Source organism: Hippocampus bargibanti, linkage group LG13 (assembly GCF_051943395.1).
Source record: "Hippocampus bargibanti isolate YZ-2025 linkage group LG13, ASM5194339v1, whole genome shotgun sequence".
NCBI classification, from domain to species: Eukaryota; Metazoa; Chordata; class Actinopteri; order Syngnathiformes; family Syngnathidae; genus Hippocampus; species Hippocampus bargibanti.
Window position 1 is genome coordinate 5,559,446 of NC_142746.1, and position 13,980 is coordinate 5,573,425.

Consider the following 13,980-nt stretch of genomic DNA (forward strand, 5'->3'; position numbering starts at 1 on the left):
GGCCTTCACTGACTGGTTTATTTTGTGCACAATGACAAAACATATATTTTACTCAACGTAATTGTTTACTTTTTTTTTTTTAATGATTTGTTAAAAATCCCATTTTATTTTTTTCTCTAATGAATGGCTCAGTGAATGTACCTCAAACATGGTCAATTGAGAGCCACTACTATAAATTCTATCAATGGTAATGTCTTAGGCTCAGTCCTTTCTAAAAGAGGAAAAATAACTTAGATCACATTTGGCATTGGAACGAAAATTTAACTGAAGCACTACACTTGCATTAAAGGCCAATTACTGTCCAACGTGTGCAAAACATTCTTATGTATTTGTTATAGGTTCCATATTATGTCCATTCTTAGAAGAGCACAAAGAGGATATCTTGTGTGGACCAGTGTGGCTTGCCAGTGGGCTGGATCTCTCGGGTCATGCAGGCATGCTCAGTCTCACCAGCCCAAAGTTGGTCAAAGGTATTAAAAGACAAACCCTGGTTAAAACATTAACTGAACTCAATAGGAATTGATGAACCCAACAAATGAAGATCAATGTATAGATTTTCTCTAGTCCAATTTATACCTTGTCTGCAGGCATGGCTGGTGGAAAGTACCGCTCTTTTCTGGTTCACATTAAAGCCGCTAGTGACAAAAACATAGAAGACAGCCCCCGACCTGTTGTGAGAATGCCTAGTGCCAAACCCCAGTGCTCAAAATCACACTCGTTGTCCACTCTCCTTCAGAGGGCTCAAGCATCCAAGGTGAGTGGTCATTTAGGCCGGTTTGTAAGATAGTTGTAAAATTAATCAAGGAGGCTTACATGCAAAACCGTGTTTGTTTTTCTCCAGGACAAGGTGTCTGGAGTTAAAACAGATTGTCCTCCATCTTCTAAGAAAGTAGAAAACATGAGAGGCTGCGACCTGTTGCAGGAAGTATCTGTGACAATCCGAAGGTTCAAAAAAGCATCTATTCCCAAAGAAAGGTAAGCAGGTGTTCTTCGTCTGGGAAAACCAATTTGTTTTCCGCCAATCCACTAATTCTGGAAAAAAGTAGCCTATCGCAACATGACAAAAAGCCTGAAATGTTTTGTTTGTTTGTTTTTGTCATAGCGAGATAGCAATGTCTACGTCTGCTGCAACTGCTTAGGCTCAAAATAGTTATGCCAAATTAGAAATAAACATGGTACAGTAGTTAGATCAATGAAATACGACGCAACAGCTGTGTTGCATTGTTGTTTCTCTAATGGGTACTAATAATTATGAATGGATGAAAGCTGATTGTTGATGACTGCACTCCATATACACTAAAGTCTCGTTATATCAATATCGGTTATATCGATAGTACTGCTTATTACGATACTACAGTAAAGTCTCGTTATATCGATATCGGATATATCGATAGTCCCGGTTATATCGATACTATTTCTATGCACGCACGGAGAAAATTACATGCAAACAGGGTCGGATATATCGATAGTCCCGGTTATATCGATATTTTTTCGGACTCCCTTGAATATCGATATAACGAGACTTTACTGTATTTCTATGAACGCAAGGAGAAAATTTACATGCCGCAGGATCGGATATATCGATAGTCCGGTTATATCGATATTTTTTCCGACTCCCGAGAATATCGATATAACGAGACTTTACTGTATATATATATTTGAAATCATTTTTTTTTAATATTTCCTCCCACGTCCAGTTTTATACCTTTCTGTAACTGTTCCAGTCTCTCCACATCTCTGTTGCATCCCGCTGATGAAACATTGATTTTGGCAAGATATTGCTGATTAAGTGACGGGTGTCACCTTTATCTATTTGGCTTGTTAAATTGAAATGTGGCTTTCGTTTGTATTCCAGGGTGCAACGTTGTGCAATGCTGCAGTTTTCAGATTTCCACGAGAAGCTGTTGGATGCGCTTTGCCAGCGGACACAGGGTAGCCTATCCACAGAACATGCCCAAGGCCTCATCCTTGACATCTTATGTTGGCTGGCTGGTGTTTTTTCCAATGGACCATGCAGGTGTGATTAATCTATGATGTGATTAGGTCATGTTACAGGGGTAATCTTCCAGACCATCCCCCACAAATAGTGTACTGTACTGCGTGATTTAGAAATATACTATATAAATACTGTTTGATTCTAGGCCTGGTTTTTACAGCATGCATGGCACTTACTATATTGTATACATGCAATCATTGGCACGCTGCTCATGTGTTCTTCCTGTCTTCCATTTAGCTTACGAGAAGGAAAGGAGGGGCTGCTGGCCAAAACCAGATCAAGAGTAATGGATATTGTTGCAGTTTGTTTCTTTGAGGCCGGCCGAAGCATAGCTCACAAGTGTGCACGCTTTCTTGCCCTTTGCATCAGGTGAGAGACATTGACCATGTCTTTATTGATGTGGTTGTGGTCAGGTTGTTTCATTGTAATGTTATTCTCCTTTTGCTGAAGCAACGGAAAAGGTGATCCCGGTCAACAAGGTTTTGTCGCTATTCTTCTGAAGGCTCTCCTGGACAATATGCCGTACTTGCCTGCTGCAGCAACAGGCGGTATGCAACAGAACAGCAACACAATTCGACATTCTGAACCATCCTTCTCTCTAATTGTATTCTATCTTTGCATTTATTGTTCTAGGTTCAGTGTTCTGGTACTTTGTGCTGCTGAACTATGTAAAGGAAGAGGACCTGGCAGGCTGTAGCACCTCCTGTGCTTCCCTACTCACGACCATCTCAAGACAGCTGCAGGACCGACTCACCCCAATAGAGGCACTACTGCAGACCAGGTATTTTCCAGTTTATGTCTCACTCACTCACTCACTCACTCACTCACTCACTCACTCACTCACTCACTCACTCACTCACTCACTCACTCACTCACTCACTCACTCACTCACTCACTCACTCACTCACTCACTCACTCACTCACTCACTCACTCACTCACTCACTCACTCACTCACTCACTCACTCACTCACTCACTCACTCACTCACTCACTCACTCACTCACTCACTCACTCACTCACTCACTCACTCACTCACTCACTCACTCACTCACTCACTCACTCACTCACTCACTCACTCACTCACTCACTCACTCACTCACTCACTCACTCACTCACTCACTCACTCACTCACTCACTCACTCACTCACCCACCCACCCACCCACCCACCCACCCACACCCACCCACCCACCCACCCACCCACCCACCCACCCACCCACCCACCCACCCACCCACCCACTCACCCACTCACTCACTCACTCACTCACTCACTCACTCACTCACTCACTCACTCACTCACTCACTCACTCACTCACTCACTCACTCACTCACCCACCCACCCACCCAGATTTTATCTGTCTGTGATAGCCATCTATGTCTATGATAGCCATCTTTTAGTAAAATATCTCCCTTTTGTTTCTATCTAGATATGGATTATACAGCTCTCCTTTTGATCCAGTGCTCTTTGACCTGGAACTTAGTGGATCGTCTTGTAAAAATGCCTTCAATAGCAGCATTGGGGTCCAGTCAGATGAGATTGACCTCTCTGACATTCTGTCAGGTAAGAGTACCGGTAATGTGCATTCTAGTATAGCGTGTAATTCTGAGGACTGAAATGATAAGAATGGTACAGCAGATGTTCTTGATACCAATTGTTATATGTATGTATTAATTTATTTTATGAAGCTATGACTGACAAAATACATTATTGTCTTATGTAGATCAACACTGATTCTAAACAGAATGGACAGCAAGTCATTTGACATATTTTTCAGACCTATAAAAGCTGTGTAATTTGTTATCCTCCGGAAACACCTTTTTTAAACCCAGTTGTGTGCAGTTCTTAATCAACTCCCCTCAGGTCAAAGTAAAGGTGTGGTCTTAAAAATGTAGATGTGACAGATGAGATTTCACCTTTTATTCCTATACTAAACTACATGATTCTTTGTGTAATAGTATCTTTTTTTCTGCAGGGAATGGAAAAGTAAATAGTTGTGCTGCAGCAGAGGGAAGCTTCACAGCACTGACAGGGCTCCTCGAGGTAGAGCCCTTGCACTTCTCTTGCATCGCCACAAGTGACGGTACTCGAGTGGAGCGTGATGACGCTAGCATGTTCACTGGTGAATATGACACATCTTCATTTTCTATGCCATTGTCTCCGGTCAACTCGCCATATCAGGTGTTTTGTGTATGTGTCTTTTCTCAGTAAGTACATTTGGCGTTACTCCTGCAGTTAGCAGTCTATCAACAGGAACGGTTGGCGAAGCTTCTAAAGCTCTTAGTTCTGCAGCACAAGTGGCCCTGCAATCTCTGTCTCATGCCATGGTGTCAGCCGAACAACAGTTACAGGTTCTACAGGAGAAACAACAGCAGCTGCTCAAACTGCAGCAGCAGGTGAATAAAAACACTTTCCGTTTTCGCCAGCATAAACTCAAATTCAATCAGCAATCGCCACACAATCATAATAAAAAGTAATTTGAAAGCAGGGCATTGTAAAGTTACAGTTTTGAATTGGATGAAGGGACATCAGCATGTTATTGAGTTATATAATGGATAATCATGAAGTCCTCATACATATATTATTGAAAAGCACAGGTGTCAAACTTATTTATGTTGAGAGTTTCCCTTATGTAGCAGATGTGCCCAATCTTTTTTGGTCTACTTTTCAAGCAACCAAATTCCCGCATTAGACCCACTACAGCATGTGCAGGCATACATGCAACAGATGTGGGTACCGTGCAATGATGAGCAACAGACAAAATGGCTCCTAGCATGAAAAATAACGGGAAACAAGTTTGTGAAATGGAAATAACTGCCGACATTGGTAAAAGACGTCATGTGGATGCATGGGCCACTCATTTATAGTGTGTTATTTGCAAATGGTGAATATAGTTTTGCTTTTTTGAATGTTGCTGTGCCGATGACCATTTTGTGTTCGGGAGACTTTTCCTGAGCATCTTCTAAGTTCATCGAGTTGCTTGTTCTGTAGCCACAAGGCAACACAAGCCAGTGTCTTCTTGTGCCGTTCCCAAGCCCGGATAAATACAGAAGATTGTGTCAGGAAGGGCATCTGACGTAAAAGCTTGGCCAAAACAAACATGCAAATCAAACCTCTCGTGATGGAGGACATTGATTCACTGTGGTGACCCATTGAAGGGAAAAGCCAAAAGGAAAAGAAGAAGAATTGCAGGAACATCACAATTGTAGCTTATGTGTACCATTCTTGGTGATCCAGATTCCCATTCTTTTCCAGTGTCACTGTTGAATTGTTGATGAAACAAACTCCAAATGGGAATCATAAAGAAACAATATGTATTGTGCAGTGTAAAATCTGACTCGATATTTTACATTTATTTTTTAGGTGTTATGTTTTATTGGAGTCATTCTTAATGGAATTATTGAAACCCGACTCACAAAAAATGTACACAGGGCGCAAAAAAAATCTGCGGCAATTGATCGATAATACTGAGTGAAACTGAAAATATTGTTGATTAAATCGAAGGTTAATTTCATTCTATTTAGTTGTTGTTATTTTTATTTAAGCAGTTGGGCCAACATCTGTGAACCTTGATGGCCCCAGGCCACCGTACCACTGTTCGTGTCGAACCCTTCCTAAATCTCTGTATGTCTGCTGCAAGCAGAAGGCGAAGCTTGAAGCCAAACTGCATCAGACCACATCTGCAGCTGCCGCAGCCGCCTCTGGTGTGGGGCCCATCCACAATTCAGTGCCTTCCAATGCCTCCTGTGCTCCGGGTTTCTTCATTCATCCCTCTGATGTCATCCCGCCAACACCGAAGACCACACCCCTCTTCATGACACCTCCTGTCACACCTCCGAATGAGGTTGCGTCTGGGCCCTTCAGCGCAGCGCTTGCTCAACTCTTCCCTGGCTCTATGATGGACCCTGGACCAGTTAATCTCGCAGCACACAAAAACTCCCAAAAAATTAAGCCGGTTTGTGATGCTGCTGCAACCATTTCTCTAAAGCAAATGTTTTACTTGTTTTCCATGGAAGTATAGGAGTTTGATCTTTAATTTGAAAGAATCATTGATTTGAATCCTGAATATTGATTATCGTTTTATCCCCGCAGAGTCCCATGGGTAGCGGTTTGGCTTTAGCTATTTCTCAGGCATCTCATTTTCTTCAGCCTCCTCCACACCAGTCGATCATCATAGAACGGATGCACTCTGGTATGACACCCCGTCACACTTTATTATGTCTTTATTTTTGGTCAGTTCATTGTGTCAAAAAGAGTTTGTGTTTTTATTATTGCATCTACACATTCTGCCTTGATGACCTCTTCTATATAGACATTACACTTAGCAAAGTTGCTCTTTCTGAATTTTCAATTAGTTCTATTTCAGTGGAGTAACTTAAGTGAATGCATGGCCTACATTGCACTCTAAATTATTATACCGGTGTTTATTCTAATTATAAAAAAACAATAGTTTTGTTACAATTCACTCTTCCAAATTATGTACAATTGTGTTTCAAGGTATTTTATAAATTGTATTTAAAAATAAAATGCCGCTTTAAGGGATTTGCTAAAATCAAAAGCTCTTTATTCTAATTACAAAAAACAATAGTTTTGTTACAATTCACTCTTCAAAATTATGTGCAATTGTGTTTCAAGGTATTTTATAAATTGTATTTAAAAATACTTCAAGAGATTTGCTCAAATCAAAAGCTATTTAAATCAAAAACATTTTATGAGTAAAAAATGTCTTTTCAAAATGATGTTGTATACCCCCCTATTAATCTAAACACAGCCTTCAGAATAATATTGTGTTTGTCGATTCTGAGGTTAGCAATAAAACATACCTGTCCTTGTCCATCTCATGGGGCATCCTTTCTGTCACTTGCCGATGACTGAAAATGACATCGCAATTGCTCGGCGTCTGGTAACAAACAAACATGGCTCAGCCTAAGTGAACAGGTGATCCATGATTGGAAAACAAATTTAAACAGAAACTACAGTGAAGTCTCGTTATATCGATATTCAAGGGAGTCCGAAAAAATATCGATATAACCGGGACTATCGATATATCCGACCCTGTTTGCATGTAATTTTCTCCGTGCGTGCATAGAAATAGTATCGATATAACCGGGACTATCGATATATCCGATATCGATATAACGAGACTTTACTGTATATTAGTCTCAAATTTGAATTTTGTGCTTAAATGTAATGGAGTAATATGCAGTCACATTTGGCATGTTAAGATAAAAAGTGTGAAACTAACCCTGAAAAGTGTGTGCAATTTATGACTCCACTGGTACGAAGTTAAGAGCAGAACTTTGCAAAGTGATCTTTTTTTTCATGACAAAAAGATCACCTTATGCCGCAAGCAATTCCTTTTCATTCTGGTAGAAAAGCGGGAAAAAAAACTTGTGGTCCCCCCATTCTTCTCAAATTACCTTTAAGCAAAGATCTATGAGGTTGGGAGGTAGTTCATATCCAAACAGCAGTTGACATCCAAACAACCCTTCTGGGAGGCTTTTGTGGCAGTCTGGAAACAATCAAGCAAAAGTTGCCTTAAAACTCACAAATTCAAAGGAGGCATGACATGCAAATACAGTAAAGTCTCGTTATATCGATATTCAAGGGAGAGACTATTGATATATCTGACCCTGTTTGCATGTAATTTTCTCCGTGCGTGCATAGAAATAGTATCGATATAACCGGGACTATCGATATATCCGATATCGATATAACGAGACTTTACTGTAATATGCGGATCAAACCTCTAAAGATGGAGGACACTGATTTGCTGTGGCGACCCCTTCAAGGGAAAAGCCTAAAGAAGAAGATATTGAAAGTGAGCTGCTAAGATGTTTTTGATGGAAATCGCTTTTGGTTTCAGTAAAAGCTCACAATACTGAGAATTCAACAATATACCTGGGTTATTTGTTTAACCATTCTGTTAGGTCTCGAGTGAGATTGACCCAGCCAGAAAACTAGGGAAAAATATACAACAAACCTCCCTCGTTTTTTCATTTTCATTTTTTTGAAATGTACTATGCCATATTTTGGGGTTTCTTTTTGTTGTTTAAAGCAGATTATGTTGACCCATGAAAGTTGTTGTTCAGAAACGAACATAAGAGAAGTTTGAAAAGCAGTTACATTTTCTAACAGTTGATAACTATAATGCTGAGTTTCATTTTCATATACTATTTATAAAAAAAAAAAATCTGCGAAAAACATAACAATTGGAGTGTGGTGTATAAGCACTCTTTTCCAAATCGCTAATAGACAAGAAATGCATTTAATTTTTATCATTTATGTATTTACAAATTGGGGTCATTCGTATCTCAATGGTGAAATGAGCAGCAGTTTGAATCTCAAATCTTTCTTTCAGTTACTGAAATTGAATAGAATGTCTGTCTAACATACATTTACGTTGCTAATGTGAACAGTAGGAAAATATGTCAGCAATGAGCTTTTCACCATTCAGAGTCATGCTGTTTACATACTTAATCGGTTTGCAGCCATCGTAGTTTCATACACTGTGTAAAAGCTGTTAATTTGAAAAGTTCAAGTAATTATGTCTTCTCTTCTTCTCCCAGGAGGTCGTCGCTTTGTGACGTTGGACTTTGGTCGTCCCGTCCTGCTGACTGACGCACTCATCCCGACCTGTAGCGACCTGGCCTCTCTGTCCATAGACATTTGGACGCTAGGTGAGGAGGTGGATGGCCGCAGGCTGGTGGTGGCCACTGACATCAGCACTCACTCCCTCATTCTACATGACTTGCTGCCTCCACCTGTTTGCAGGTTTATGAAGGTTTGTTGCGCTTTCTATTTTTTGATTCACTTTCACAAAACTTGCTTTTAGGCGAGTGAAAATATGGAAGAATTTGTAAAATTGAATTTTCAGTATTTTCATTTGTGCCTTATAATGTGGTGTGCCTTATATTTGGAAAATATTCATATTTTCTATTTGGAATACATTTTCCATTCATTGAAGGTGCTCCTTATAGTCCGGTGCGTCTTATATGGTGAGACGGTTTGAAAATACACCATTTATTGGGGGTGCGCCTTATACACCGGAAAATACGTTTTTTTTTAATTGCAAGACTGTCTATGAGATGTAGATTTTATCACATCTGCATTTATATTTATCCGCCTTCGACAATTTTCAGATCACCGTGATTGGCCGCTATGGCAGTACCAATGCTCGTGCAAAGATTCCTCTGGGCTTTTACTATGGCCATACTTATATTCTACCCTGGGAGAGTGAGCTTAAACTGATGCACGATCCACTGCGGGGAGAAAGTGAACCTGCCAGTCAGCCAGATGTGGATCAGCACCTGACCATGATGATGGCATTACAGGAAGATATCCAGTGCAGGTGAGATATGAAGTATCTAATGACAATAAATATGGAGTCTGTGATAATGCAAATATGAATTTAGCTTTAGTGAAGCTTTGTGGTCAATCTATTCTTTTCCTTTAAATCACCTTCCCTTTTGTTGAAATGTCCTCGAGCAAGATACTGATCCCCAAAATGTTGTCATTCAGACAATGAGGAAAAAGTATTAAAGCGCTTTGGGTACCTTAGGTTAAAAAAAGACCTGTGAAAGGAAACGCTCATTGACAATTGCACTGAGATTCATTCACAATTATTTTTTTCAGATTTCTATTTTGTATTGTATTTATCAGTATACACCAATAACAACAAAGACACTGGAACTCATAATTGCACTCTCATTAATTTCAAAGGCAAAACTGGTTAACACATTTTTACTTTGTGAGCAGAGCCCTCGAAGGAAATGCATTTATGAACTGGGGCTCTTATGTATGGGATGGAGTGTCAGAAAGAGTAATGTTCAACAATGAAATAGTGTGAATTATATCAGATTTTGACTTTCATCTGAATGAGTGTTTTTCCACTCATTATAGGTACAATCTTGCCTGCCATCGGTTAGAAACCCTTCTACAAAATATCGACCTACCACCCCTCAACAGTGCCAACAATGCCCAATACTTCTTACGTAAACCAGACAAGGTGGTCGAGGAGGACCAACGTGTTTTTTCAGCCTACCAAGATTGCATCCAGCTTCAGTTGCAGCTCAATCTGGCTCACCATGCTGTCCAGCGATTACGTGTGTCGCTTGGTGCCAGTCGAAAGTCCCTCCCTACGGCCAGGTCGAATGAGGCTCAAGATCTGGTCCACAACTCCTCAACAGAACAACTGAGAAATATCATCCGCTACCTTCTGGACACCTTGCTTAGCCTGCTGCATTCTAACAATGGTGAGGAATGATTTGTTTTGCATGCCAAGGTTACACTCTTGTCATTAATTTAGACTATGTTTACATGCAGTCAATAACCATTTAAAAACCTGAATATTGGCACTTTTTGGCTTGCTGAAGAGTGTAATGCTTGGGCGTTCTGGGTTACTGCATCACATTCTTTCAACATGACCTGACCGGACAGTGTGGCATGATGTAAAAAAGTGTGTTTTCATTATGACTTTGTGATACAGTTCCATATTGAGAGCCACTTGGCAGTTTGTTATTGTGACATTTTGCAACATTTATGAGGGCAAGTGAAACCTAGCTATGGATCAGCATACTTACTTTTTTTTGCACATCTGTATATTCAGGACACTCAGTGCCATCAGTGCTACAGAGTACCTTCCACGCACAGGCCTGCGAGGAGCTCTTCAAACACCTTTGCCTCAGTGGAACACCGAAAATCCGTCTTCATGCTGGCCTGCTTTTGGTACAGCTGTGTGGAGGTGAACACTGGTGGGGACAGTTCCTTTCTAACGTGTTGCAGGAGCTGTACAACTCTGAACAGCTGCTCATTTTCCCCCAGGACAGGTAACGTGCCCTTTACCATATGACGAAAACAGCTGTATATTTTTTAATATATTTGTAATTATTATAGAAAACAATCACTTGTTATAACATGCAATATGGTATATACTAGAGCGCAGGGGTGTCAGTCATTTTTTGCTGCAGGTCACATTGTAGTTACGGTTTCCTCTCAAGGCCCGTTATGAATTTGGGGAAACCATTAGAAGGTTTCATCCCTTCCACATATTACATACAAAACGCACAACAAATTAATGAAGTTTTCAAATCTGAAGTCAAGAATAATGACTAATTTACACGCCGAAACATGTCAGGTAATTGAACACCTAATACACCACTGTCTGTAAGAAAAGAATCTGTTGTAAATTAGATAATAAGGAGACAGTATAAACTTAAAACAAAGAATAATGACTGTTATTGTATTTTACATATGACATTTAGAAATTTTGGTTCAGACTAGCAAGCATCATGGCATTTGGTTTGCTTTCGCGGACCGAATAAAATGATGTGGCGGGCCGGATTTGGCCCCTGGGCCTTTACTTTGACACCTGTGTACTAGAGGGTGTACATTGTATCTTGATACAGTCAGTGCAACAGGATTCAAGTTCAGTAGTGGAAGAAATCTATTTGGTAGGACTCTGTTCAACAGTGTAGGGTGCAATAAATGTATACATTTATTTTACGATACAAAAGAACCTTTCATTTCCGTAATTGTAGCAATTCCTTCAAATACTGTACTTTGTTGACAGACCAGAGAACATATGTATGTGTAGCTTTTGGCTTGTTTATTATTATCACATCAGAAACCATTCATTCACGAGGGGTGCCGCAGCCTATCCCAGCTGTCCTCGAGTATTAGGCTGGGGACACCCTCAACAAGTTACCCGCCACAGGCAGGGCACAGAAAAGCAAACAGCCATTGCGCTCACACTCACACCGAGGGACAATTTGGAGTGTTCAATCAGCCTGGCATCCGTGTTTTTGGAATGTGGGAACAAACCGGATGACCCAGAGAAATCCGACACATGAACGGGGAGAACATGCAAACTCCACACAGGGAGGCCGAAGCTGGGATTGAACCCAGTACCTTTGCACTGTGAAGTCAAATTTCAAACCACTCGTCTACTGGGCCACCACAAACAATTCAAATTCATTAAAATAAAAGCAACAACAACTTATCTGCAACATCCAAATTCTTTATGCCGAGTCACAACGTTTTGATGCCGTCATGGTGTGATCCGAGCAATATTGACACAGATTTCTTAGTTTGTGTATCGATGCACTCACATCTTTGCAATCAAAACGGATGAAATTATTCAAATTGGTTGCCGTTAGAACTCTGAGTGTATATACCTTGTTGATAATTTAAGAAAACAAATGGGATGGGCAAAATGTAAATATTATAATTGAAAACTGAATAGCATATCATTTGAACGTAGCATATCATTTGAACGTTTGCATTCCTTGTCACCCTGCAAACAGTCTTGTTTTAATCACAAGTTTTCTGAATCTTTGTATCGCAGAGTGTTTATGCTCCTCTCCTGCCTTGGCCAAAGATCTCTAAGCAACAGTGGTGTGTTAGAAGGTCTACTGAACCTACTGGACAGCCTGCTGTCTCCTCTGCAACAACCACAAGCTGCTATACAGCATCGTACTGAAGGTAGTGGTACAGAATAACACATTGCTTAGCAAATATCATCTGTTGATTTGCACATCTTGTGAAACCTAAGAAATAATCACTTTTCGTCAATCTGTTCTGTGTTCTCCAGGTGTTTTGGATATCCCGATGATCAGCTGGGTGGTGATGCTTGTTTCCAGACTATTGGACTATGTCACAAGTATCGAAGATGAAGCTTCGGGTGGGAAGAAACACCTTGGAGGGAAAGAAAGGGAAAGAACGTTTACAGGTACTTCCGCATTTTGATTTCATACTTTAGTGATTCCGCAAGTCAAAAGTGTCAGTAGAGCAGCAGCAACCGTGGATGGCGCCTTTGAAATAGCAACTGGTTGCAGAGAGTATTTCTGGGCGACGTTTCACTAGTTGCTCCATTGTCTGACAGCAGAAACAGAAAAATATGTGAATTCGATAAACCGCAAATCATGAGGAATTCATCCCTCTGAAAATACAATGTTTGTGTATATAGCAGGGCTCCCGACTTTTCATGCTGCTTTGAGCGAGTGCTATGCTCCTGGGCTAGTCAACCTGACTCTAGCGGGGTCATGGTGTGTTGCCATGGCCTTTCGCTTCTCTCCAACCCATCAGTAGCTCATTAGTCCACCGGCTGTATTGCATCATCTTGATTTACTTTGCAATGAAAGTAACTTAAATGTCAACATCCGAATGAGCTGTTAAATTTGTGTTGTGACATTCGCGACTGAGTCGTTCTTTTGAAGGGCTCTTTTGATTTGAACAATGAGAATCGACTTCCACCTTGGGGAGGTGGAAGTCGCCGAAACATGTACGGTAATTGAGCACCTAAAAAAGCCACTGTCTGTAAGAAAAATATCTGTTGTAAATTAGATAACAAGTAGACAGTATGAACTTAACACAACTATAGGGGAGGGATGGTCGTTTAAAAAAATATATATATATATAGTCATCATATAATTCCCCCTCCAATTCGGTATAGTATTTTCCACATTAAGGCAAGCTTGTACAAAATACACGTATAAGGTACAATTCTAGAAAATAAAAGCTTGGAGTCTAATCCATTAGTACACGCTGTGTTGATTTGATTCATGCTACAGCAGATGATCCTGGAAAATTCATATATATATTTTTTTTTAGGTATTCAGTGGAGCTTTATCAACAACAGCCTTCAATCTCAGAACACCAGCAGATCTGCTAAAGGCAGCACTAGCCTCGACAGACTCTACTCACGCAAGATTCGGAAGCAACTCGTCCATCACAAACAGGTACACGTATGTCATTTGTTTACCAGTCATCCAACCAAGTTTTAGTCGTCTGTGAATCTCACATATTTTGCCTCTCCAAACAACCCTTCTTTCTCTGACACACAGAAATTAAAAAGTTAACTGCATTTAATTCAAGAGTCACTATTTAATAAAAAATATTAACAAAACTACTGTATTTTTATTTCATTGGAACAAATTCATTATTGTGGGTTATCAGGAGAGGATTTTTTTCAGGGGTGATATTCATTGT

General features: G+C 40.3%; 1 protein-coding gene across 3 annotated transcripts in view; it reads left to right on the plus strand.

Moving 5' to 3' along the window:
* Positions 1 to 13,980, plus strand: part of birc6 (baculoviral IAP repeat containing 6) — an 85,864-nt gene that overhangs the window by 15,277 nt on the left and 56,607 nt on the right. For all 3 annotated transcript variants that reach the window (XM_089012857.1, XM_089012860.1, XM_089012858.1), the window contains exons 15-33: positions 339 to 470; positions 588 to 754; positions 842 to 975; positions 1,856 to 2,017; positions 2,234 to 2,365; positions 2,447 to 2,544; positions 2,630 to 2,777; positions 3,422 to 3,555; positions 3,968 to 4,114; positions 4,201 to 4,388; positions 5,636 to 5,947; positions 6,085 to 6,184; positions 8,562 to 8,776; positions 9,135 to 9,343; positions 9,895 to 10,247; positions 10,601 to 10,820; positions 12,338 to 12,474; positions 12,584 to 12,721; positions 13,603 to 13,730. In XM_089012857.1, coding sequence (XP_088868983.1) covers positions 339 to 470; positions 588 to 754; positions 842 to 975; positions 1,856 to 2,017; positions 2,234 to 2,365; positions 2,447 to 2,544; positions 2,630 to 2,777; positions 3,422 to 3,555; positions 3,968 to 4,114; positions 4,201 to 4,388; positions 5,636 to 5,947; positions 6,085 to 6,184; positions 8,562 to 8,776; positions 9,135 to 9,343; positions 9,895 to 10,247; positions 10,601 to 10,820; positions 12,338 to 12,474; positions 12,584 to 12,721; positions 13,603 to 13,730 — 3,254 coding nt within the window. The remainder of the gene's footprint in view (positions 1 to 338; positions 471 to 587; positions 755 to 841; positions 976 to 1,855; positions 2,018 to 2,233; positions 2,366 to 2,446; positions 2,545 to 2,629; positions 2,778 to 3,421; positions 3,556 to 3,967; positions 4,115 to 4,200; positions 4,389 to 5,635; positions 5,948 to 6,084; positions 6,185 to 8,561; positions 8,777 to 9,134; positions 9,344 to 9,894; positions 10,248 to 10,600; positions 10,821 to 12,337; positions 12,475 to 12,583; positions 12,722 to 13,602; positions 13,731 to 13,980) is intronic.